The sequence below is a fragment of the Amphibalanus amphitrite genome, unplaced genomic scaffold, assembly GCF_019059575.1.
Source record: "Amphibalanus amphitrite isolate SeventyFive unplaced genomic scaffold, NRLGWU_Aamphi_draft 002294F_arrow, whole genome shotgun sequence".
Lineage (NCBI taxonomy): Eukaryota > Metazoa > Arthropoda > Thecostraca > Balanomorpha > Balanidae > Amphibalanus > Amphibalanus amphitrite.
This window is the reverse complement of record NW_024883772.1, coordinates 4,814-31,491: the sequence shown is the minus strand read 5'-3', so window position 1 is coordinate 31,491 and position 26,678 is coordinate 4,814. Positions and strand designations below refer to the sequence as shown.

The window sequence follows — 26,678 nt, the reverse complement described above, 5'->3', positions numbered from 1 at the left end:
AAAGAAGCATCTTCGGGTATAGCGCCTTCCTTTGGTTGGAAAAAAGAAACGCGCGGCTGTGATGGTATATACTGCCTCGCGCAAACTGCCGCTACCAAATTATGGTGTCCAAATGACGTCATAAGAACAGCGGAGGCCCCAAAAAATAAACAAAAATGAATGTATTATCCTAAAAACTGACATATTTTTCGTAAAATTTGGTAGATATTGATTTTTGTTTTCTTTCTGAACCACAGTACCTACATCACTTTTATGTCAATGCATCAACTTTTTTGATGGTAGGAGGGTCCATCTAAGCTGGCGTCACACTTCCTTCTAAAGCTGTAGGGTTTAGATTGTAGGAAGTAGGTTGTAGGTTGGTTATTGGTAAGGGAGACGTAGCACGAGCTGCCATATGCGATACCATAGGTTGTAGGTTGTAGAAAGTAGGCTGTAGGTTGAAGGTCAGGTTAGGTAAAGTTTGATTAGTTTTTTTTTGGGTTTGCTTGGAAAGACGCATTCCCACGCATATGGCAGCTCGTGCTACGTCTGCCTTACCAATACCATAGGTTGTATGTGGTAGGTTGTAGGTAAGGTTACTGGTTAGGTCAGGTTAAATTATCTTTTTGCCATATATTAACTGAGAAAAACAGGTATCGGTTGGTTATATTTTCGAGGGTATACGTGGCACGTGTCCCGCGCCACGTGCCACACATGACCCATGCAAGCCCATTAGCTGTTGGGTGTCTAGGCGTATACCAAATATGGATCGGCCAAGTCGTTGCCGAGATATAGCGAGGGGAATATTTTCGAGGCAGGGACGTGTCCAGAACCTTTCGATGGCGGGGGAGGGGGCTGGGTACAGTGGTCCCAGTCATCCCTTGCAGACGGGCTCATCTGTAGCGGCCTTAGCCAGAAAATGTGGAAAATTGGCAGGTGAAGGTGTCATTTTTCCCTGAATAGTATGCATAAAATGCACAGAATCTAATGAGCGAGCGAACGCCTCAGAGTCACCGGTGTGGGTCCCTCGGACGCACTGGTGTGGGGCTCTCGGAGGTGCCGGTGAAAGGCCATCAGATGCAATGGTATGGGGTCCTCACAGGCGCCGTTGTTGGGGCCTTAGGGCTTAGAGACACTGGTGGGGGCCATCATAGGCATGTGTGGGGCCCTGAAAGTTACTAAGCCCTCAGAGTCACTGGTAAATGCCGTCAGATGCGCTAGCGGAGGGCCCTCAGAGGCGCCGGTGTGGGGCTCTTAGAGCTGCCAATGTGGGCTTTTAAGGGGCACTGGTGTGGGGCCCTTAGAGGTGACGGCGACGGCCCTCGCAGGCGCCAATGTGAAGGCCCTCAGAAGCACTGGTGTGGCTCGTGGGGACATAACAGACGGGTGTGGGGTCCTTACAGCTGATCCCTCATTGGCCAGCTAGGCCCTCAGAGGCCGGCACTAGGTCCCTCTGAAGCAGGCGTGGGGCCCTTCTGGATATAAGTGTGGCTACATAAGAGCCCACGATTTGCTATCACAAGCCCTGTGGAGTCCTTTCCAGTTGAAGGGTGGCTAGCGTGGACCCTCTGCCGCCAATTGGCACCACAGGGCCCTTCGGGCACGGGGGAACCTAAACCCGATAACGAACACATGCCCCCTCGCCCTCTGGTTATGCCACTGAATCCAAGTGATCAGGGGCCACTTATCGGGGGCGTCTCAGGTGACCAGGGGCCTTTCAATTGACCAGAGCCCACTAGGTGACCAGGGGAGGGGATCCTCTAATAACCAGGGGCCAGGGGCCAGTAACATGGCCCCTCAGGTGACCAGGGTTTCTTCAGATCGCTGCCCAGGGGCCACCCAGGTGATCATGGGTCCCTCAGGTAACTAGGGACCATCATATAACCAGGGACCCGTCAGGTAACCAGAGCCCCTCAGATAACCAGGAGCCCCCCATATCCAGGGGCCTCTCGGATGACCAGGGGCCTCTCAGATAACCAGGGTCCCTCAGATGACCAAGGGACCCTCAGATAGCCAGGGGCTCCTCAGATAACCGGCTCCGACCCCGGCTCCGTCACCCGCTCCGGCTCCGGCAGTGATGGAGGTGGCGCCGTAGCGTCTGAACCGGCTCCAGCCGGTCGGCTGTGAAGAGTTGCAGCGAGCCGTCGCGGTCGGCGGCCACCAGGCGGCCCGCCGGCTCGGTGAGCGCGGCCGCCGTCAGCCAGCGCTGTCCGCTCGGCGGCAGCAGGTGGCGCCGCTCCTCCGCCAGACAGTCGCCGACGTTTGTGAGAAGGCGCAGCCGGCCGTCGCCGTCTCCCACCAGGAGCCGGCCGCCGTCCAGCCAGTGCAGGCTGTGGATCCTGTCGGCCAGGACTTGGCGCTCAGCTGCCTTCACCAGGGTGTCGCCGTCGGGTCTGAGGGTGACGAGGTGGCCGTGCCTGCCGGCCAGCGCCGCCCAGCCGTGCGCGCACGGCGCCGTCGCCGCCGCCGGCGGCCAGCCGGCCCGTCTCGGCGTGCCCGGCGGCGGCGCGCACACTGGCGCCACCGTGCGCGCGCCAGCGCCGCTCGAGCAGGCCGGCAATTTGTGCTATGTATGCAATTTGTGCAATTGCATACAGATCTCTAGGCCCATTTCTTCTCTATCGAGCAGTGTTGACTGCATGTCGCTGCGACGTTTTGTTGCCGAGTTATTGGCCTTGAAGCCGGCTGGCGCCCGTCCAATCGGCCAATTTCACACGATTCTCGCCGCCACTCATGTTGAGGCCTGGGGCCAGGACATGCCCCCACTTCAGCGCGTGCAGACACAAAACGGCTCTACCAATCACTGTGAAAAGTTGACACGATGGTGGCCACAGATGATGGGAGATTCTCGTGTTAAAATTTCAGCTCTGCAGGTGCCGCCGTTGTCGAGATATTGAGCGATTTATTTTGTGACACACCACGTACAGACTTCACGTAATTAATTATATTGATTGAATTTTTTATCAGGTCGCCTTTCGGCCTTTACACCTTGCAAAATTGTGGACTAACTACGCAGTCTTGCAAGCTCGGTTCTGTTGTTCTGATTCTGGTGTAGGTACAGTCCACAGCAAAAGTAATGTAGGGTTTCAGTCATGGGTATGTTCTGCTTCTGAAGCTTAGGAACGATTAGCCAGACTACAATGAAACTTTGAATGTAGCTTATATGGATCGTCACCCTTGCAGCTGCAACTTTAGCTATTGACATCTTCTTTTCGATCACTCCGCATTAAACAATCGCCAGTCAAAGCCAACCGTTGAGATTGGTAAAACCCTACATTACTTTAGCGGTGGGCTGTACCTACAGAGTCCAGCATATACAACTGGAGCGTATGGATTGTCTCACCATCTGATTTCTCTTCCTACCCTTACCCTTCCTACCCTTCTCTTCCTTAAGCACTAAAAGACAAGTTCAGGATGATATCTAGAAGATGGTTTCACCCCGATATCACCGGCTTTGAGGCAGAGAAGATGCTGAAAACTCGCGGTTTCAACGGCAGTTTCCTTGCAAGACCGAGCAAATCGAATCCAGGAGACTTCACACTTTCAGTCAGACGGAACGACGAGGTCGCACACATCAAAATACAAAACGCTGGCGACTTTTACGACCTGTATGGGGGCGAGAAGTTTGCCACGCTCACCGAGCTCATCCAGTTCTACATGGAGAAACAGGGACAGTTGAAGGAGAAGAATGGAGAGGTGATCGAGCTCCGGCATCCGCTAAACTGCGCCGACCCCACCACAGAAAGATGGTTCCACGGCCACTTACCAGGGCGAGAGGCAGAGAAGCTGATGATCGAGAAGGGCAAGAACGGCAGCTTCCTCGTGAGGGAATCGCTCAGCAAACCGGGCGACTACGTGCTGTCAGTGCGGACAGATGACCGAATCACCCATGTCATGATACGGTGCCAGGACGGCAAGTATGACGTAGGCGGGGGTACAAGATTCGACACTCTAGCCGAGCTGGTGGACCACTACAAGAAGAACCTGATGGTTGAGACCACCGGCACCGTGGTCCACCTGAAGATGCCCTTCAACGCGACCCGTATCAACGCCAGCGGCATCGACAATCGCGTCAAGGAACTGCAGAAGGAGCACGGCGCCGGCTTCTGGGAGGAGTACGAGTCACTTCAACAGCAGGAGTGTAAGCACCTCTACAGCAGAAAGGAGGGCCAACGCGCCGAGAGCAGAAACAAGAACCGCTACAAGAACATCCTACCGTTCGATCACACCCGGGTGATTCTGCGGGACCGCGAGGCGCTCGGGCCCGGAGCGGACTACATCAACGCCAACTACATCACGCCGGAGGAGGACTCGCTAGCGGGCGAGGCCCCCAGTAAGACGTACATCGCCACCCAGGGCTGCCTCCCGACCACGATCGCCGACCTCTGGTGGATGGTCTGGCAGGAGAACTCGCGTGTCATCGTCATGACCACCAAGGAGGTCGAACGCAGCAGGGGTAAATGCGCGCGCTACTGGCCGGAGGTGGACAATGAGGCCACCTATGGCAGCATGACGGTGTCAAACATCTCGGAATCGACCACCGTCGACTACACTCTGCGGGCTTTCAACGTCAAAAAGAAGGGCTGCAGCGAAGAACGGAAAATCTACCACTATCACTTCCGGGCATGGCCGGACCACGGCGTACCTACCGACCCTGGGTGCGTTCTCAACTTTCTCCACGACGTCAACTCGCAGCAGGGGAGTATCGCAGGCGCCGGCCCGATCGTCGTGCACTGCTCGACCGGCATCGGACGGACCGGCACATTCATCGTCATCGATATGATCCTCAGCCAGATCGACAGGCAGGGTCTGGACACGGAGATAGACATCCAACGTACGATCCAGCAGGTTCGCTCGCAGCGCTCCAGTATGGTACAGACAGAGGCGCAGTACAAGTTCGTCTATCTGGCCGTTCAATACTATATCGAAACGATCCAGCTCAAACTGCAGGCCGAGCATGTGAGTCAGAAGATGGGCCGTGAGTACACCAACATCCGCTACTCGACGGAGGCGGCCGGCGCTCCCGGCTCGGAAACCAAGGACGGCCGGAGGTGGGGACGCGGTCAGGGCGCCTGCTCGGCCGGCTGCAGACCAGGCCAGCTGTGTGTGCTCCACCTCCTCGCTCAGCCGGTGGGCGAGCAGCAACGAGACGGGCGCGCCACGCCGCAAGGGCGTCACCTTCTCCGACACACTGTCCACGGACACCGGCCCGGCCGGAGTGGCAGGGACAGCAGGAGCGGAAACAACAGCTCCAGCAGCGGCAGGAGCGGCTGGTTCGGACTCCTCAGATACTACCTCTGCCTCGGAGGCGGCTCGGAGGCGCGTGGCGGCGCGCCGGCTCCCGGCCGCTGCCGCCACGGACGAGCTGACGCGTGAGCTGCTGGCGCGCGGGCAGCAGCTGTCATTGTATTTTACTTTCCCTGACATTTTTCGAGACATTGTATTTTACTTTCCTGGAATTTGTATCTTTCCTTTTCATCATTTCCAAACATTATGTCCGTTTTGGGCGGTGCACTCTAATCTGGTGCATCGCCGCGCAGGCTGCTGCGGTTGGGAACTGTACGTGCGTTCGGTGCCGGTGACAGGCACGTTGTATATTCAGTATGTCCGCACCAGTGACATGTGGCGGATCGCGCTGGACAACATTCGCTGGTCAGTCGCCGGCCATTGTATGCCATACTATACCAAGCTTTGTTGCACCATTTCTGCACATGTTTCAGAGCTATGAAGCGTAAAAGGTGTTTTTTTACGCGCCCGCGAAAGCGGATCGCCAGACACCAGACGTTCCAGGTAAGCGTTTCTCAATAAGATTTTTTACTGTTTTTTTTTACCGTGCTTGCTGTTCCTAATTGGTTGTTAAAACATCATCTAAAAGTCACTCCAGCTTTTGCATCATCTTTCTACTGGTAGTGTGTGTTCAGCGGCGTCGCCATGGATTTTCGGCGGGGGATGGATGGGTTGGCATGGGTGGTCGGGTCAGTCAAGATAACACATACCAAAAATTGAAAAGTTGCCGGTTTTCGGTCACAATTTTTTAGCGTACCTACCTACAACAAAACAAAGTTTATAATATTTTATTTCATTTTTTTATTTCATTTTCGGTTCCCAAAAGTAGGGGTCAACCCGCGTTTTTCAGAAGCGCAGGGCCACGACCCATGCGACCCCCCGTGGTCGTCGCGCCTGTTTGGGGTGAGAGTTTGAACACCCCTTCTATCTCGGCTTCTATTAGTCATAGAGAACAACACAAACAAGCTTTCGGACAACGACGTCGCCGCGGATTTTCGACTGTGATTTTCGATTTTCGAGTGCCGGATTGGACTGTCAGTCAGAGTTCCCCTACCAAAAACTGAAAAAAATCCCTGGATTTCGGCCACTCTTTTTAGCGGCCAGCAAAATAAGATTGAAAATATTTGATTTAATGTTATTTCGATTTCGGCACCCAAAAGTGAGGGGTCAACCCCCGCAGGGGCGGATCCAGAAAATCTCCAAGGGAGGGGCCATTAGAAACCAGGAGGCCCCCCCCCATAATCCCACCTGTTGGAGGCCCCATCTTCCCACTTGTGGCCCCCCCCAAAAAAAAACTGCGTCTATTGAGCTTATCTAGCTGTTCAGGCAACATCTCAACATCTGTGCAGGCTTGGAGGCCCTCTGTGCAGGTTAGGAGGCCCTGTAAAAGTGGTCATCTCTGTGAGTATAAGAGACCTCCAAGTTATGAAAAGCTTTACCAATCTTCTAACAAAGAAGTCTTCTCAGCTAGTCTTCTAAGAAATAACTAAGTGGGTAGGTTAAAAAAAACTCATCGGATTTCGGCCACTTTATTTTCAGGAGGCCCCCTTTTCAGCTTTTTAACTTTTTAACTTTTTATTTTATTTTTGAAAAAATCGGCCAAGGGGGGGCCATGGCCCCCATGCCCCCCCTTGTATCCGCGCCTGAACCCCCGTGGTTTTAAGAGATGTGAGGGATTTATGATCTCAGGGACCCCCAGTGGCGACGCCCCTGCTTGCGGAAGCTCATCAAAAATAATTATCTTACAATCTGTGTATCTTGCCGTTGTTCGGCTCGGGTTAAAATTGTAGAATCCGCTATCAAACGTAAGCAGTAAGTTTTTGAAAAGCTTTTGTTGAATATCGCGATTTGCTGTACACATTGATGGAAAAGCGGAACAAGCTATATAGAGAGGAAAACAATTGATTATTGTTTTGTTTCCTTTTCAGGAGTTTTATATCGTTGAAAATATCCTAGCATATGACAGGGGACGAAGACAGTACCTCATCAAATGGCAAGGCTACACGTAAGTTGTAAAACTAATCAAAGAAGCATCCTTATTTTTTTTTTGTAGTTTTCTGTTTGCATGTTTCGCCGTTTGAAGCTGATCGTCTTCTCCAACCAGCTGTTAGCAGCCTTGCTTTTTCAGTAGGTACTTACTTCACGAAATGGCTTTTATTTTATGCACGTTACTATGTGTTAGAGTGTGCATATCTGTTATAAAGTTTCAATTACTTGCTTTCACGATCCAGTCAAGAACATCAATCACATCACCAAAACACCGTGTAAAGCAATTCACACCGTCACGGTTACCTGACTCACACAATAATTAACAGACAGGGATATATATGGTTGAACTAAGCTCCCCAACTTCCCGTGATGACATTGGCCTCGGCCGGCCCTCTGATATCGAATATTAACCCTCGCGGGCCCGGGGGGGGGCGTTTTTCGCCCCCCCTGGCGAATATTTGCGATAACTCCCGAACGCTTAGGGTAAGGAAGGCGAAACTTTCAGTACCTTTTCTCCCATCAATTTGACATCTTCTCAAGTAAAAAATTTGGACCTAGCCCCCTTGATGACGTCACAAGGTCCATTTTTCTAGACCCCTGCACGGCAAACTTTGGCGTCACAGACGCAAACTTCAAATAGCTGCTAAAAATAGAGTTTTAGAGATAAAGACAAATTACGAGCACGGCTGTGTAGCGTTTGACCTAGAGAAAAATAGAAAAATAGTTTTGGTGACCTGAGGTCAGAGGTCAGGTCAACGACCCCAAAATGTGGTTTTAGTTTTTCGCAAATAACTTCGACAAAAATGGTCCTAGAGCTACGGCAGTGGTACCATCGCATTCGCCTTGTCAAGCCGCGTCGAATGATATATATTTTGTTCGGAAAAGGTCAAGTTTCATGTTGACCTCATGTGACCTCGAATGACCTCTGGTTGACCTTGACACATGAAAGGTCGTTTATGATGGATTTGTACCCGCTGATCACGAATCTGACATCTATTTTCCTCTAAGCTTTCATTTAGAGCTTCCGGATGGCAAAATTGTCTTATTTATTATTACTAACTTGAACCAGTGAAATAGCCTCTAGCAGGGATACTCTTCTGTGACCTTGACCTTTGAGCAGCCTTGTATCGTAAGATGAACCACAAATAGGGAACTGATAAGCCTCAAAACATTTCAAAACATCTTGGAAGTTAGCACGCAAGATGTGCGAAAAAGTGCCAAGTTTGAGGTCAATTTTGAGCGTGACCTTGACCTTGACCTTTGATTTCGAGCACATTTTCAGAGTCCTTAGATTCTCTTCTTTCGTTTGACACCCAATTTTGCCGGTTTGATGCAGCCTGCCGTCCTCTAGAAGGCTTACTTTGAGATCACTACACATGTGCCGGTTTTGGCCTTTGACCTTGACCTCTGACCTTGAAAATTGACCTGAGGTCAAAAATTTTAGGTGCATTAGAATCGTCTCGTAAGGACCTTTCGTTTGGTATCGCTTTTGTTTCCGTAGCTCCCTTATTTACGGAGTTAGACAGGGGGGGCGAAAAACGCCCCCCCCCCGGGCTGCGGTGGTTGGGATTACCCCCCGGGCCCGGCCGGGTTAAGGACACGAGACCCTCAGAACCCCCTAGACAAGAGATTCAGACGCGATTTCTAATCATTGATGTCGGCGAGAGTGCGCACTGCGCAGCCGGGCACTCAACCACTTCCATTCACAGATACAACCACCATTTGCCCCCAAGCGTACTTCATTGACACTAAATGTTTAACCCGCGCACCGACGGGGGTCTGCGCCAACTTAGTACCGACGGGGGGGGGGCGGATGACCGCCCCCCCCCTGAGATCTCGAGAACGAAGCAAGATAGCGACAAGCGGTAAACGGCATCGGATACGCACGGTCAAGATCTACAATTTTTACTGAGGTCATTTTCAGGTCAGGTCAAAGATGACGTCACAGGGGTCGAAAAAGTCAAAATGGCGGCGCTAAATATGGAGAGAGTTTTTCTCGAATAACTTTCGAATTAGTCAAGATAGGAACAAACTAAGGGCATCATCGTGATCCTCTCGTCAATCCGCATCGAATGATATATATGTTGACCTCGAAAGGTCAAGGTCAAAGGTTGACCTCAGGTCACGTGACCTCGAGGTCATCATGTATATCATTCGATGCGTCTTGACGAGCTGAACACAATGAGACCATCCACGCGTCTGTATCTTGTTCCTGTACGGAGTTATTGGCCAAAAACCTTTGGTGACCTTTGATGACGTCACATGACCTCACAGCTGCCCAACAGCAAAACAGACCTCAAGGTAGTGAAGGTTGATCGTATATGAAGTCATGTATGGTATATGGGGCCATTCCGACCCGTTTTAGTGGTAAAAACAGGGAGTTGATTTTTCCCCCATTGACTTATAATGGGGAGGTCGCGAAATTGACCTGACCTTAGGTCACCGATATCAAAATTCCGAGATATACAAATTGTAGCTACTAATGACCTAATAACATCCTGAGACTTTCAAAGGCCTCCGACATCTACTGTAGCTCTGGCACGGTGACAAAGTTGCAAAAAAGTGACTTGAGGTTGGGTCATTCAAAGTGACCTGGTGACCTGACCTTGAAAGGTAGGAGGTTCAAACTTGCACACCATGTGTAAAATTGATAAGGGAATAGTCATACCAAATTTCGCGGCGCTACGCGCCGCGGTTTTCCCGCTATTCGCGAAAAACCTCAGGGGGGGGCGGATATCCGCCCCCCCCCGTCGGTGCGCGGGTTAAGGCTATTACAACTAGAGATAGTTCTGATAAGATATAATCTCGGCTGCTTACTCTATATTCTCGGTTAGTCGTTTATTATTGGTTGGTTCTAATTTTTATTATTGATAACAACTTCGATGCGAAAGTCGAAAATGCATACCAACGAACAATTAACGACTAGTAGTTGAGAATATCTCTATCAGTTCATTGACACTGTTTCTTTGTAACTCGATTTATCCTAGAATGCTTCTTTACCTGGTTCTAACCTGTTTCGTTTTCTGTTTCTTTCACCCGGTTATAATGAAACGTTCAAGTTTTGTATAGCTCGGTTTCTGATTACCCAGCCCCCCACTCCCTCCTTTCTTGGTGGTTTGTTTCAATGCATTTCTTTTCCAATCGTTGTCCTGAAGCCTGTTGTTAACCTACTCGTACACGTTTTTCATGTTTGTCTTCATTATTTTTCGCCATGCCCACTTTGTCATCTCCATGGTCTCCCACCACATTGTTTTGTGTTATTATTGGGTTGTTATGTGCGCTAAATGGCCTTAACAGTCGGTGCGTCCTAAAACCTAAATCCTCATTATCATTATCCTTTCCTTTACAGCGAACAGACATGGGAGCCCGAACGAAACTTTGACCCTACCCTGGTAGCGTCCTTCCTTAGGGGTAAGTGTGCATTGCTGTATTGCTGTATATGAACGCAGCTCAACTACTTCTATGCAATGATCAGAACTTTTGGCTACCCTCCGGTAAAGTTCGCGTGATTTGAGCATTTCCGCTTTTCTTTAACCATTCCTTGTATTTTGTAACAAATTTTCAAAAATGTTTTTAATTATTTTCGATACGTTATATGTATACCTACCCTTGTGGCTCACAGCAATAGGTATCGGGGATATTTCTTTCCAGTGTTTCAAAAAAAAATAATAATAATTGAATATGCGTTGTGTACGTATGACCTACCTATACCTTTAAACATGCATTGTGTTTACATTCTTATGTATTTTAAGCTACGATAACAAACAGTATCACTTACGTCATGCTAACACCATCTTTTACAACAGATGGCGTCCTGCCGGACGGCACCGCCCCGCCGGCCTCCGCTCAGCCGGATGGCGCCGTCTCGCCGGCCTCCGCTCAGCCGGATGGCGCTGCCCCGCCGGCCTCCCCATCAGTCACCAGGGCGGTGGAACGGGGTGAGTGAGTGACCCTACTCAAAGGGAGTGTCATTGTAGTCATTAAAGGCATACAGTGGCTATATTTTTTTTCCACGGCCATATTTCCACAAGCAGAGCGGTTTGCTGACTGGGAAACGAGAGGGGTGGGGGCCGTTTTTCTCTGAACTATGCTTTTGCTATATGTTTATGACGAACTTATAACCATGTTTAAAGGCTGTCCCAAATATTAAAAAAAAAAGACTCTTGACAAGCTCTAATAGTTTTAATACTTCTTGGTCGGAATACCCTGACATGCGCTTTTTCGCGGTTTTGACCCCACCCAAAAGCTAAACATGCGACCGCTCGTGCAAGAAATGCACACCGGCAGACTCGCAACCGCCTGCAACACTCAGTTTGAGGCGGCTTAAAGGCACGATGTTTAATGATTATTAAGCACATTCAACTAAGTTTTTCAATGCATAACCGTCTTTTTTTGTGCGCCAGGCGACTCTCTGCTGGATGGCGCCACCCCGCCGGCCTCCGCTCAGCTTGATGGCGCCGCCCCGCCGGCCTCCGCTCAGCCGGATGGCGCCGTCTCGCCGGCCTCCGCTCAGCCGGATGGCGCCGTCTCGCCGGCCTCCGCTCAGCCGGATGGCGCCGTCTCGCCGGCCTCCGCTCAGCCGGATGGCGCCGTCTCGCCGGCCTCCGCTCAGCCGGATGGCGCCGTCTCGCCGGCCTCCGCTCAGCCGGATGGCGCTGCCCCGCCGGCCTCCCCATCAGTCACCAGGGCGGTGGAACGGGGTGAGTGAGTGACCCTACTCAAAGGGAGTGTCATTGTAGTCATTAAAGGCATACAGTGGCTGTATTTTTTCCACGGCCATATTTCCACAAGCAGAGCGGTTTGCTGACTGGGAAACGAGAGGGGTGGGGGCCGTTTTTCTCTGAACTATGCTTTTGCTATATGTTTATGACGAACTTATAACCATGTTTAAAGGCTGTCCCAAATATTTTAAAAAAGACTCTTGACAAGCTCTAATAGTTTTAATACTTCTTGGTCGGGATACCCTGACATGCGCTTTTTCGCGGTTTTGACCCCACCCAAAAGCTAAACATGCGACCGCTCGTGCAAGAAATGCACACCGGCAGACTCGCAACCGCCTGCAACACTCAGTTTGAGGCGGCTTAAAGGCACGATGTTTAATGATTTTTAAGCACATTCAACTAAGTTTTTCAATGCATAACCGTCTTTTTTTTTGTGCGCCAGGCGACTCTCTGCTGGATGGCGCCACCCCGCCGGCCTCCGCTCAGCTTGATGGCGCCGCCCCGCCGACCTCCGCTCAGCCGGATGGCGCCGTCTCGCCGGCCTCCGCTCAGCCGGATGGCGCCGTCTCGCCGGCCTCCGCTCAGCCGGATGGCGCCGTCTCGCCGGCCTCCGCTCAGCCGGATGGCGCCGTCTCGCCGGCCTCCGCTCAGCCGGATGGCGCCGTCTCGCCGGCCTCCGCTCAGCCGGATGGCGCCGTCTCGCCGGCCTCCGCTCAGCCGGATGGCGCTGCCCCGCCGGCCTCCCCATCAGTCACCAGGGCGGTGGAACGGGGTGAGTGAGTGACCCTACTCAAAGGGAGTGCCATTGTAGTCATTAAAGGCACACAGTGGCTGTATTTTTTTCCACGGCCATATTTCCACAAGCAGAGCGGTTTGCTGACTGGGAAACGAGAGGGGTGGGGGCCGTTTTTCTCTTAACTATGCTTTTGCTATATGTTTATGACGAACTTATAACCATGTTTAAAGGCTGTCCCAAATATGTTAAAAAAAGACTCTTGACAAGCTCTAATAGTTTTAATACTTCTTGGTCGGGATACCCTGACATGCGCTTTTTCGCGGCTTTGACCCCACCCAAAAGCTAAACATGCGACCGCTCGTGCAAGAAATGCACACCGGCAGACTCGCAACCGCCTGCAACACTCAGTTTGAGGCGGCTTAAAGGGAGATAATGAGCTTTCTTTTTTCTTAAATAAAAATTACTCGACATCTATACTATTTCTACTGTAGTTTCTATAAAATATGAAAATTTCCTAGCACATTTTCGTATGTGAAAAAGGTTTTTATTTTTGCAAAAAAGAAGCAGTACTTGCAGTACTTGTAACACCCACCGAAATGCGTTGTCCTTCTCTATAAAAAAAAGTCGCAGTATATGGCGCTTTTGTTTCAAACAGCGACGCTTGGGTTTTTGTTTATGTTATCGCCTTGTCGTTGCTTGGTTGTAAGGATTCTAATTTGAATTAGAGTTAATTCGGTTTAGAATTAATTAGATTCTAATTCGGGGGTACACAGTGCCTACTCTTCTTTGTTTCTAAGTATTATTTTGCGCCACAAATGAACGGCATGCGCCAGAAACGCAGCCAAATCTTGCGATTGCGACTACGAAATTCATTATTTTGGCCTCAGAGCCTGAAGCGAAAAATACAAGCACATTTATTTCAAAAAGACTTCAGGTTTGTCGAACGGTGTTATGAGAATTTTGATAACAGTACTGCATAAGTTTTTCAGTGATGCCGCAAAAGTGTTGTATCTATCTTCTTTTATTGTGCAGTCGGCGGGACCGATTCAAAATTGAGTCGTTGCTACTAAAATAGCAGCATATGGCGACAGATGATGAACAGGAAAAATAGTTGCATAAATTTAGACATAAACCACCCCCAAACCATGAATATCTTTTGAAGGCACTATAGACGACCAATAACTAACTAGATGTGATGAAGATCAAATGTAAGGAATACGCTCATTTTACAAAATTACATGCAAGTACCAAAAAGTGATGTAAGTACTTATTCAACGGTCATTTTCAGCGCTCCCCGCTAACGTGACTTCAAGTTGAGATATTTGCGGCAAGGTACCGAATTGAGCAAAATGGTTTTAATTTACATTATAACTTGTTGTGTTTTGTCAGAAAATGGTCCTAACTCAGATTTTGTGGAAAAAGGTCATAATCTCCCTTTAAAGGCACGATGTTTAATGATTATTAAGCACATTTAACTAAGTTTTTCAATGCATAACCGTCTTTTTTTGTGCGTCAGGCGACTCTCTGCTGGATGGCGCCACCCCGCCGGCCTCCGCTCAGCCGGATGGCGCCGTCTCGCCGGCCTCCGCTCAGCCGGATGGCGCCGTCTCGCCGGCCTCCGCTCAGCCGGATGGCGCCGTCTCGCCGGCCTCCGCTCAGCCGGATGGCGCCGTCTCGCCGGCCTCCGCTCAGCCGGATGGCGCCGTCTCGCCGGCCTCCGCTCAGCCGGATGGCGCCGTCTCGCCGGCCTCCGCTCAGCCGGATGGCGCCGTCTCGCCGGCCTCCGCTCAGCCGGATGGCGCCGTCTCGCCGGCCTCCGCTCAGCCGGATGGCGCCGTCTCGCCGGCCTCCGCTCAGCCGGATGGCGCCGTCTCGCCGGCCTCCGCTCAGCCGGATGGCGCTGCCCCGCCGGCCTCCCCATCAGTCACCAGGGCGGTGGAACGGGGTGAGTGAGTGACCCTACTCAAAGGGAGTGTCATTGTAGTCATTAAAGGCATACAGTGGCTGTATTTTTTTCCACGGCCATATTTCCACAAGCAGAGCGGTTTGCTGACTGGGAAACGAGAGGGGTGGGGGCCGTTTTTCTCTGAACTATGCTTTTGCTATATGTTTATGACGAACTTATAACCATGTTTAAAGGCTGTCCCAAATATTTTAAAAAAGACTCTTGACAAGCTCTAATAGTTTTAATACTTCTTGGTCGGGAATCAAAACGTATCTGTAAAAAACTCAAATGTTATATTGACTTTTTGTCCCTATGACGTAATTGCTGACAGGACCTAAAAATGACCCGTTTGCGTGATGTTGGCCTGGGCGCCAGTTGGTGTGTGGTCTTTTCAGTCTCATTTGACCGATTTTTTCGTTTTATTCACAGAATCGTTGGAGTGCTTGCCTACGGCCGTGGTGCCTCCAATGGTGCAAGCACAAGAATCTGATACAGAATCGGAGCTCACTGCCACAGGTGAGTGATTTTGTCCAGCAATACGTTTTTTTTTTTGACAATGCATGTTTTATAAGTGCTTCGAAATCTTGATTATTTTGAAATGGCACGGCTACTCCCGTTACATGACAATGAATCATAATGCACACAGGGCAAGCGGAAATTCTTGGTCGGATGTTTTATAACAAAGCCAAGATCGTTATTTGGGACCCAGTAAACATGCCGACGTCGGCCCGACGTCGGCCGACGTCGGGGTGACGTCGGCAACTCGGCATCCGCATGCCGACGTCGGCCCGACGTCGGTCCAACCTCGGCACGACGTCGGCTGGATGTCGGATATGCCCGCATGTACCGACGTCCAGCCGACGTCGGGGCGACGTCGGACCGACATCGGCCGTTGTTTTTACCGTTAAAATAATATAAAATACATGTTTCATGTTTCATAAAGAGCTTCTGTATTCAAAATATCCTCAGGAAGCTCAAATCTTCCTCCACGCCGCAACCCCCTGATCCGGACTGGACGGGAAACTTTATCCCATTTGGGATTGCCCGTAAGCCGAGCTCGCCCGTAGCCGGGTGCGGTGAGTGCTTGGGGGCTGCTCGGCCTATCCTTTGGACAGGCTCAGCCCCGGCAACTCACCAGGGCCTGGCCCAGTTCATATAGAAAGGCCAGTCGGCAAGTGTCACTTTGCCAACGTGCGACTTATCAAAGGGACACTTTGGGAAACGTTGGTGCAGGTGTGTAAGAGTGGCTATATGAATCCATTGTGGGGTCGCCCTTTCCAATAAGTGTCACGTAACAACAATGGGACCAGGGACTCTATATGAACTGGACCCAGGGTGCTCGCCAAGAAGACCAATGTCTCCATCCTATCATCCTTCCGGCTCTGAAATGGTCTTGTCAGACCGAAAGGGTATAACCCAACAAAACAAACCACATTAGATATCTGGCTGCGTGGTGTAGCGGTTAGCGCACTAACCTCCCGTTCAAATGGCACGGGGTTCGAATCCCATCGCAGGCTGATGCTTTTGGCCTAAACATGCCGACGTTGGCGACAAGGGGGCTCGAATCCCGCCGCCGGTTGATATTTTTGGCGCGTTGTCCCAATAAACATGCCGACGTCGGCCCCGTCGGTCCAACGACGAACGATCTCGTCAACCTCGGCAAATGACCTCGGCCCGACGTCGGCTCGACGTCGGCTGGACTTCGGCTGGACGTCGGAACATGCGGGCATATCCGACGTCCAGCCAATGTCGGGCCGAGGTTGAGCCGACGTTGGGCCGACATCGGGCCGAGCCTCGGCCCGACGTCGGGCCGACGTCGGCATGTTTACTGGGGAATAATTGATTATTAAGCCACTTATTGCATGTAAAACCGCAAGGTGTTTGATGCAGGTCCTTGATCCAGGGAAGGGTTCTACAATGACGGGCTGAGTCGGTGAAGACACTAGCGGGGCAGCAAAAGAAATATTTCAATGTTCATGTGATATTGTAGCAATAATTTGGTAAGATGACAAAAAAGTAGTGTTTAAGCGTCACAGGTTAGGCTAAGCTTCAAAATTATACATTTCAGCTCTGGTGTTCAGCGACCATGCATCAAGTGATCGACTTAACCCTATTCCTGGCGGGGGGGCCTCAGGAGCCCCCCCCCCTCCTGAGGTTTTTTGGTTATATCTCCCAAACGCTTTGAGCTAGGAAGCTCAAATTTTCTGACTTTTTCTAAAAGGCTTTTACGCAACATTTCTGAAAATTTTGAGTTGATCTGACCTCAGGTCAGGTCACCAGAGGCGGTTTGGTGACCCTACCTCAGAAAAGTTTGCAATCACGCCAGAGCTAGAGTTTTTGACCGATCTATTTGAGACTCCTGACGGGGATGGTCTGCGGTTGGTGGGAGCAGCCGCAGCCAGTTGAAGTCAGTTGAGTGGACAGGCCGTGTCCGGCTTTGAAGGGCACGTTAAACTTTGGCATCTAAATTCTCCCGTTACCTGGAATTGCGCGATCGGATGGTAGCGGTCGGGGTCTACGCAACAAGCTCTGCTTAGCGTGGGCCCCGGCCCTGTCAATCCGTCCATTCAAACATTGGAGCTAAATTTATAAAAAAAAATGAGGCGGCTTCACAAAACAGACATGTGGGTCATGGGCTTGACTGAGCTCAGCGATTGCCCTGAGACTTCAAAACTTATTCCATTAACTGTATCTCGTGACGTCCAACACGCTCAGATTTCGCAAAGTTGTAATCATTTAGGGTCGAAACGTCGCATGGAGTTGAACCCCGTTGTGCTGGAGCACATGCAGAACACATACCAGTTACCACACATGAAGTCTGCTGAATGGTAACGACCCCCTCTCCCTTTCACACTTGCTCGCTCACCTTCTTTCACGTCGTATTCATTTCTTCGCAGATGATGTCCAAGATGACGACTGGGATGATCCCGACTACATACCTGATCACGACTCAGACGAGGACGCGTGCCCTCCTTCAGTGGCCTCAGAAGGGCTTGATGAGCTGCCACGGTACCCTGGACTAGCCGCCGGAGCCGGAGCCGCACCAGCCGCTGGAGGGGCACGGATCGTGTCCCATGATGGGGATGCGCCGCAGATTGGTTCAGAATCCGCTGGTCCCCAGTCGTCCCCTTACCCAGTGGCAATGACCGCGAATAGTCCGGGGCGTCGGAAGTGGAATCGGCGTAATTTTTGTCCCTACTGCGAACGGCCTCACGCGAAATTGACCAGGCATCTTCAGCGGGCACACGCGACGGAGTTTGATGTCGCGATGGCCCTCATGAAACCGGTGCGCTCTCTCCAAAGGCGGAGGGCACTATGTGCTTTGGCAAAGTTGGGCAATTATCGTCACAACATAGCGGTCAGATCTGGGGAGAAAAGAGGGGAGCTTGTCGCGTGTAACAGGGCTCGTACACTGAAATCCGGAGATGACTATCTGGCGTGTAACGTTTGTAAGGGGTTCTTCCTCCGTGCGACCTTGTGGCGACACAAGCGTGTGTGCAACCCTACAGGAGGCGGAAGAGTCCAGGCCGCCGCCAGAGCAGCGATGCCATCGAACAGCGCGACCTCTTCAAAGCTTCGCAAAGTGCTCGACTGTATGTGCATTGATAGTGTGTCCTTGCTCTGCAAAACAGATGACACCATTCTTTTGTTCGGCGAGTATCTTTGCGCTAAGCTAGGCACCGAGAACAAGGATGTACAAAACATCAGGAACAGGATCAGGGAGCTGGGAAGGCTGTTGGAAGTGCTGAGAACGAAGGACCCAGAGGCGAAGCTGAAAGACTTCATCGAACCACGACGGTTTTCGGAACTGACCACAGCCGTTCGTGAAATGTGTGGGTTCAGCTCGGAGAGCCACAAGTATGCCACGCCTTCTTTGGCGCTGAAAATCGGACAGAGCATGAAAGTATGCGCGGAGCAGATCCTGGCTCAGCAGATCGAAAGTGGCAACGAAACGTCACCGACAAGGCAGTTCATTGAATTGTACAACCTTCAGTGGACTAAGCAAGTATCGCGACACGCTCTTGTAACTCTGCAGGAGGCGAAGTGGAACAAAGTAGAAACGATGCCTGTAGCAGCCGACATACAGCTGGTGCATCGCTACCTGGACAATGAAACGGAACTCAAAGTTGCTGAACTCACAAACGATCCCACCCCAGCAACCCACAAAGCTGTGGCAGAACTGGTACTCGCGCGCCTTATAATGTTTAACAGGAGGAGGCAAGGCGAGGCGTCGGCGATGACGATCGACGCTTACCAAAAAGCTACCTCATCTGACGGCACAAATCACCCTGAGGTTACCAGCTCCCTGAGCAGCTTTGAACAGCACTTGGCAGGAAGTCTACTCAGAGTCGTTATCCGAGGAAAGAAGGGTCGCGGAGTGCCGATGCTGCTGACACAGGAGATGCGAAGGACCGTCGACATCTTGCTCGAGCATCGGGAAGCAGCGGGCGTTGGCGCGTCGCAGTATGTGTTTGTCAACTCCATGGCGTCAGACGACAGGCCTCTCAGGGGTGCGGACTGCCTGCGGAAGTTTGCGCGACTGAGCGGGCTCAAGAATCCGGAATCACTTACATCCACCAAGCTCAGAAAACACATTGCAACGCTTTCACAAGTCTTGAATCTCAAAGATAATGAGCTGGACTTGCTAGCCGGATTCCTAGGGCACGACGTCAGGGTACACCGAAGTGTGTACAGAATGCCTGAGGCAACAACCCAGCTGGCTCTTGTCAGTAAGCTCCTTATGGCTTCTGAACAGGGAATGGGAGCATGGAGAGGCAAGAGTCTCGGTGAGATACAGTTTGAGGATATCCCCGATGTGGAAGAGATACCAGATGCAGATGAGGACGCTCAGGCCGAAGAGACTGCTCCGCGAGCTTCTTGTTCTCAAGCAGGAAATGTCACAGAGGCGCAGGACAGTATTGGAGGAGATGCCGAAGAAGCCGAAGAAGTGAGTGAGCCGAGAATGAATGCTCCTCAAGCCGAGGCTGCACGACCGATGAAGAGAAAGAAATGGACACCAGAGGAGGATAGGGCGATTCACAAGCACTTCGCACACTTCATCAGCCGTTTCCAAGTTCCTGGAAAAGTGGACTGTGTGAGGGCGATCGCGGCGGAGAGTGCGTTGTCCGCAAGATCGTGGACAGATGTTAAGAACTGCGTATATAACCGCATACAAAAACGAAAGAAACACGGACACTGACAGGTCACTGACGTGTGAGGTGACTTACGAGTCACCTCACGAGTCACCTCATGAGTCACCTCACGAGTCACCTCACGAGACGTGAGGTGACTCACGTCGCTGTTCAGCTGAGTGTGGATTGTTTTGGGAATACATATTCTCCGTCATTGTCTCTCTTCAGTGTTTTGCTGATACCATTGTATGACAGTAACGAATAGGTACATCTAGTCGAAAGTCAAGGTGGAAATTTCTGAAAGGGTGCCGTGGGAAGGAATGATGTTGAACAATAGTCCCCCCTCTCCTGAAAGTAGATCTGCCAGATATAATGCATTTTCGATAAAAAGTACTATGTATAATTGTCACCAACGCAGCGTAAGATGTATCTAGCAGCAACTACTAATTACTTCCCAGCCAGCAAATTTGGTCTGGGCCGTATTTGCTTTCACTCTGGCTAGCTCCGGCACTCTTGCTCCGGCCGAAGAACGGGCAAGGTCTGTGGCTCTACTGGAGCTGACACACGATCCCGGAGCTCTCCCGCACCACGGCCGGACTTGAGCCATGTCAGTCGTGCCGTACCTCAACCGTACATCAGCCACAGTAAGCCAGAGCAGCTACGAGACACTGCCGGACTTGACCGTAGCACGCCGGACGGTACCACGCCTTGGCCGCACCATAGCCATAGCGCGCCGGACCAGTTCGGAGTACAGCCAGCGCTATCCAGGCCAAACCGTAGCTCGCCTGAGTTGAGCTCATTGGAAATACGCTCTGGCCCAAATCCGGCCCAGAGTTGTACAGTCCACAGCAGAAGTAATGTGCGGTTTCAGTCATGGGTATGTTCTTCTTCTGAAGCTTAGGAACGACTAGCCAGACTGCAATGAAACTTTGAATGTAGCTTACATGTATCGTCACCCTTGCAGCTGCAAGTTTGTCTATTGACGTCTTCTTTTCGATCACTCCGCATTTAAAAATCGTCAGTCAAAGCCATCCGTTGAGATTGGTAAAACCGCACATTACTTCAGCTTTGGGCTGTACCAGGCAGGGACGTATCCAGGCCTTGTATTGAGGGGTAAAATCAGGTGCGGTGTCAGGCACCCGAAATGGAAACCGCAATACATATTCACCTCGTGGCACCAAAGACGAAAACATGCATGTAAGAAGTGTATTTTAGGCCAGCGGCGGCATCGGTGATGGGGTGGGGCCCAGGGGTGGGAGCTTGGGACGGAATTGGGTTCTACCGGCTCTAGCGCTATAGCACGGCAGAACTGGTGGAAGTTCACTTCTTCACTAACCCTCGCTGGGAGGATCACTCGTCGGACCGTTAGGCAGCGGCCCATTTGCGGCCTCGATGTTCCTTAGACAGTGCCTGACCAGACGGTGTGCGCGCCCCCATTCCGGTCGCAGCTTCCGGACAGCCACTTCGCTACCGCCTTGCTGACAGTGGGCCCGTGTCGTAAGGCACGCTGACGAGTTCCAGGACGTCTGCGGGAAGACATGAGGGAAAATCAGTTATATTCAATTCATGAAAAAATCACAAGAATACCTGCGCCACTTCTCCTAACAGTGCGAAAGGCAAGATCAAACATTGCAACACCCTGAGACATAGAGCTACAATGAATATAGCCTAAACCGCACGATATTACAAGGCACAATCTTCTTAAATGTCGTAAATGCTACTCTGACTTACCAGCCAAAACAACAATCAGATCAAACGCAGATAACTGGCGTTATCTTTAGTTAACTCCGTAACGCATTGTGTGCTCCATAAGTCATAACTCAGTGTTTGTTCGTTTATCGGCCGGCCGTCTCTCTCTTCCTGATATCCTATTGACCTATTCATCCTCCAGCTACCTCAGCTGCGACAGCCGCCGGTCCTCACTGCTCGCTCGGGCCGCGTAAAGTGAGGCTCAGCCGACTCGTTCTGGCCGCCCGCCGGTGACGTCACGGCCCCTCCGGCGAGGTCAGGTCGGGCCACCGCGCGCCAGTGCCGGCCGGACTTGGCGGTCCGAAATCATACTACCTCCGGAGCGCTACGGCAAAGACTTGGCTAGCCGGAGTAGAAACATATCGACCCAAACCCTTGCTCCCACGGCGTTCCGTTTAGTTACACCGGCTTAAATCTGGCATGCCGGAGTTGCCGGAGCAATACGGACTTGAGCCAAACCAAACTGCTGGCTGGGTTTAAAGCTATTGGACACATACGTGTGCAATACATAATACATACGGTAAATTGCAAATGGTCTGCTGGAAACATCTCGAAACCTTTGTAAACACCGTTATTGGGTGTGGGGCAAGTTACTCCATGGAAATGCCTTCACGGATAAGTTGAGGAGATTTATCATTGAGTGAGTGGTTTTATTAACCCGCGCCTTGCTGGGGGGGGGGGGTGTTTGAACACCCCCCTTGTGGTTTTTCGCGAATATCTAAAAAACGGCGGCGCGGAGCGCCGCCGTTTTTGGTACACCTTATCATACATCAATTCTACACATATTGTGAAAATTTCAGACCAAGGTCATTCAAGGTCAGGTCACCAGGTCACTTGAAGTGACCTCACCTCATAAAAAGTTTCAATGTCTGTCATAGCTACACCGAGTGACCGATCGCTTTGAAACTTTCAGCCATTGCTAAGAGCAATTGCATGTACAAAATGTATATCTCAGAATTTTGATATCGGTGACCTAAGGTCAGGTCAATTTTGCGACCTCCCCATTATAAGTCAATGGGAGAAAATTGAAATGCGCCTCCTTTGGACGAAAGACATTATAAACACTCCCAAACACTGAATTACAAGTGGTTTAGACACACTGAACATGAAAATGGTGTCCGTGACCCCTGTTTATGCCCTGAGGTCATCTTAGGTCACGAATGGTATCTAACAGTTTTTCGCAAATAACTTTTGATAGAGGCATGCTAGATCGATGAAAACGCCTTAGATGTGTTCAGCTCGACGATACGGATCGACTGATATGCAACATGACCCTTTCCGGTCAGGTCATGACCTTGACCTGAGGTCAAATTTTCAAGTTGACCTTTCAAGGTCAAGTTATAGTTCATTCGATACGTCTTGACGAGAGGAACACGATGCCGGTAAAAGTAAGCTCGTACAAGGCTTGGGTCAAAAGTTATTGCAGAAAAACTGTTTCCGAAAAAATCGGCTATTTTTGCAGTTTTTGCCCCCTGCAGGCAAAACCGTTGACGTTAGGTCAAATATGAGAGAATTACTCAGAAAGGGCGTTAATAGGGCTATCGAATGCGCTTTTCCGCGGCGCTGTATCTCTATTGGTTCCCGAGTTATGCGTTGGCTTCTTGGAAATTGTCGACATTCGACCTGGAAATCGGCGAAATTTCGCCTTCAATGACCTCTGGTGACCTGACCTTTGACCTGACCAAAAAATTGACCGAAGTGATTTCGTCATTATTTTTGACGCTCTTTCGAACGCCGCCTTCCGCGTATCGCTACGTGGCCCAGGAGCCGAGTTAGAAGGGGGGGGGTGTTCAAACACCCCCCCCCCCCAGCAGGGCGTGGAAATCCAGGACCCCCAGCAGGGCGCGGGTTAAAGTGCATTCATTTTGTCACACGATGAATCGGACATGACTCACGCATATCGTGTTTCTTATGAGTGCTAAACGTCAATTCTGGGTTGAAGCTCCACCAAGGTCAATATTTTTTTTTTAACTTGAACGTTTGATTTCGATAAAAAAACGTCAGTGCACCATAAAACTGAACAGAGAAAAGGCTGCTCTACCACGCGTGCACACTCTCGGTCACGGCCGCGGCCCGTATCCCGCCCAGACGCCAGGTCTGACACCCGCGACCCGACCGCCGACCGCTCACCCCCACTCTAGCACAGCTCGTCCGGTACCACCCCATATCACCACTCCACCGCCCGCCGTATCACTTTTAGCTCAACGTAGCATAGCCCTCTGAGCCTAAAAAAACTTGAACTCGGCCCGGTGCAGCACGGCCGGCCCGACGGAGGGTTCCCGTAAGAGGTCAGGTCGGGTAACGCGGGCCACAGGTCACCTCGCACTGAACCCGGTGTCCGGCCGAGTCCTCACAGCGGCACCGGCGGGCCAGCTCCGCGCCCGCGGCTATACCTCAGTAACGTCGCCGCTGACTCGTCGTAACCATCGTCGGGGCTCTCGTGTAGACTCGAGTGCGCCGCCGTCACGTGGTCGCCGAATTTGACCGGGCGGCGGCGCGGGTAGACCGCTGCTGTTCGGGTCACCGCGGGTTGACGGCGCACTTGACTAGTTCGGCACCTCGTCGTCAATGAAGCCGGCCGGCGGTGCCAGAGGAGGGAGACTGTCCAGCCCCGGCGGACTGGGGAGGCCCCCTTGCGGTGGCGGCGCGGCCTCGGCCACCGCCACAGGCAGCGCAGATCGAGGTGGGGGCGACGGCGGTGGCGGCCGGCTGGATACCGAGACCGACTGCATCTGGAGGAGCTCGGCGGCCGGCGGCTCCGCTGGGCGGCCGTGCGGACGGTGCCGCGGCAGGCTGCGGTAGCCGGCCGGCGGCACACCGGCCAGCTGCTGGTGGTAGGACGGGCTGCGGCCGACGGTGCCACTGCGGCGCGGATCCGGCCCGGGGTGCACGTCCACGTGCACCAGCGGCGCCGGCTCATCGGCCCACCGCAGCGCGCCCAGCCGCTTGGAGGAGCGGCGCCGCTCGTAGCCCGTGGGTTAAGTCTCCGCCGGAGCAGCGGTCGGCGTGGCGTGCCTGCGGCGGCCAACCGGCGCCTGCGCCCGCCGCGCCCACCACCTTGGGCGCCGAGCACGTGCTGCTGGGAGTATCCACGGCCGTGCTGATGACCTCGGTCTTGGCATCGGCCTCGGCGGGCTGCCGCTGTTGCCTCCTGCGCGCGAATCGCAGCGCCACCAGACAGACGAGCAGGGCCAACAGTGCCAGCAGGAGCGCCAGCGGGGCGCCTACCGCCGCCAGATAGGTGGGTCTCTCGGCGCTGACTCAGAACTGCTACTCCCCGGAGGCAGTAGCACTCGCAGTGTGTGACCGAGCTGGCGCCGGCCATATTGGTCGCCGTGCAGCGGAACACTTCCTCGTCCGCCACGTGTTGGCGTGCAGGTCCACCCCGTGCAGACCCAGCGACAGTCCGTCCGGCTGCATGGTGAATAGCCGGTTACCGTCCAATCGCAGCCACTGCAGCTTGGTCTGAGCGGCGAACGCATCCTCCTCGACCGTCTCCAGCTCACAGCGCGACAGCTCCAGAGAGGTGAGCTCGCGCAGACCCGTCAGACTGGTGCGCGACAGTCGCCGGATCGGGTTACCGCTCTGCGACAGCCGCATCAGCGGCCAGCGCGGGAGCGTCGGTGAAGGTACGACCCGGGACTTGCGTCAACAGGTTATCGCTGAGGTCGAGCTCCACCAGGTTTGTCAGACCAACCAGCGCGTGGTCGTTCACCTGTGAGAGCTTACATCTCGCCAGGTAGTTTCGCCCAGTCGTTTTTGTCAGCCCAGTATTTTCGGGGATAACAGGGTGGAGGGCGAAACGCCCCTCCTTTACGGCGAGCGGGGTATGGCAATAGTCCTACGGAGCGCGGGTTAATGTTCAGCTGATGGTCCTCGATTTGCACCCATTTGTGTGTTAAGCATGGTCCCCGATATTCATGAAATGCACACGCATTTCACACACCTGGTCCTCGGGGTTCGGTGATGTCCTCGAGATTCCAGTCTCATGGCATTTCTCTCATGAGGCGATTTTTACTAATTTCAAACGCCTGGGTGACTCAATTTGCCCTATATTTTTAATATATATGTTATGAACGGCCTCCTGCAATCGGAAAAGGTGGTCCTCGAGATACACGATACTGACATGGTGCTCGTCTTTCACCGTATACACGTATAGGTGTGTGTGTGTGTGTGTGTGTGTGTGTGTGTGTGTGTGTGTGTGTGTGTGTGTGTGTGTGTGTGTGTGTGTGTGTGTGTGTGTGTGTGTGTGTGTGTGTGTGTGTGTGTGTGTGTGTGTGTGTGTGTGTGTGTGTGTGTGTGTGTGTGTGTGTGTGTGTGTGTGTGTGTGTGTGTGTGTGTGTGTGTGTGTGTGTGTGTGTGTGTGTGTGTGTGTGTGTGTGTGTGTGTGTGTGTGTGTGTGTGTGTGTGTGTGTGTGTGTGTGTGTGTGTGTGTGTGTGTGTGTGTGTGTGTGTGTGTGTGTGTGTGTGTGTGTGTGTGTGTGTGTGTGTGTGTGTGTGTGTGTGTGTGTGTGTGTGTGTGTGTGTGTGTGTGTGTGTGTGTGTGTGTGTGTGTACTTGTAAGCCGTCACTTTTGGGGTCATTTTGTGATCGCACACCTGCAATGTGAGGACACCATGTCACATTCACGGACAGTTTTGGTGTCCTCGGATTTAGAAGGCGGATATACCCATATTTTTCATTTTTTGAACGATTTAAGAGTTTTCGGAGTGTCCCGAAATTTCACGTCTTTTGAGATCGAGTGCGGAAAGTGTGTGAGTGCGGAAATTTCGGAGCGTTTCCTATTCTGTGCGACGGATAGTGGTGTTTGGAATCGAAGGCATATCCACCATTCATGAATCATGACTAGCGATTCATTGCCGCAATACATTTGTTCTTTGCATTTGGGATAATATTTTGTATTAATATATTTGTTTATTTAATATCAAACACCTAGGATTATTCTTGAGTTAATTTAAATTTGAATCTTTTTTGTTAAATCAGACTCAATCTGAATCCTTTGCTGGATAAACAGGGAGCATGCGGCCCTTGCGCGTAGATTGGTTGCCTCATACTATGACGTAATAGGTACATTATGCTGATTGGTCAGTTTACTCAAAACGCCTTTGGCTTCGACGCTCATTGGCCCAACTTTCGCGTGC

The 26,678-nt window shown here is 51.8% G+C and overlaps 2 protein-coding genes and 1 long non-coding RNA gene across 3 annotated transcripts; all 3 read left to right on the top strand.

The window, feature by feature from the left end:
• Window positions 1-3,264: 3,264 nt before the first annotated feature.
• Window positions 3,265-5,355, top strand: LOC122376776 (tyrosine-protein phosphatase non-receptor type 11-like). Its single transcript, XM_043356720.1, has one exon. The coding sequence runs from the start codon at window positions 3,394-3,396 to the stop codon at window positions 5,353-5,355; it is 1,962 nt and encodes a 653-aa protein (XP_043212655.1). The 5' UTR covers window positions 3,265-3,393.
• A 288-nt stretch (window positions 5,356-5,643) lies between these two features.
• LOC122376775 lies at window positions 5,644-7,256 on the top strand. Its single transcript, XR_006255702.1, has 2 exons — window positions 5,644-5,769; window positions 7,194-7,256. It is a non-coding gene; the product is annotated as an uncharacterized LOC122376775 (long non-coding RNA).
• A 7,834-nt stretch (window positions 7,257-15,090) lies between these two features.
• LOC122376774 lies at window positions 15,091-20,007 on the top strand. Its single transcript, XM_043356719.1, has 2 exons — window positions 15,091-15,172; window positions 17,554-20,007. Exons 1-2 carry the CDS (start codon window positions 15,124-15,126, stop codon window positions 19,854-19,856), a joined length of 2,352 nt encoding a protein of 783 aa, XP_043212654.1. The 5' UTR covers window positions 15,091-15,123; the 3' UTR covers window positions 19,857-20,007.
• Window positions 20,008-26,678: the final 6,671 nt, after the last annotated feature.

Excerpts from the sequence above, each read along its gene's own strand:
- LOC122376774 (XM_043356719.1), top strand. The coding sequence starts at position 15,124 with ATGGTGCAAGCACAAGAATCTGATACAGAATCGGAGCTCACTGCCACA. Across the intron at positions 15,173-17,553 it reads ATCGGAGCTCACTGCCACAG|ATGATGTCCAAGATGACGAC; the intron begins GTGAGTGATTTT and ends ATTTCTTCGCAG.
- LOC122376776 (XM_043356720.1), top strand. The coding sequence starts at position 3,394 with ATGATATCTAGAAGATGGTTTCACCCCGATATCACCGGCTTTGAGGCA.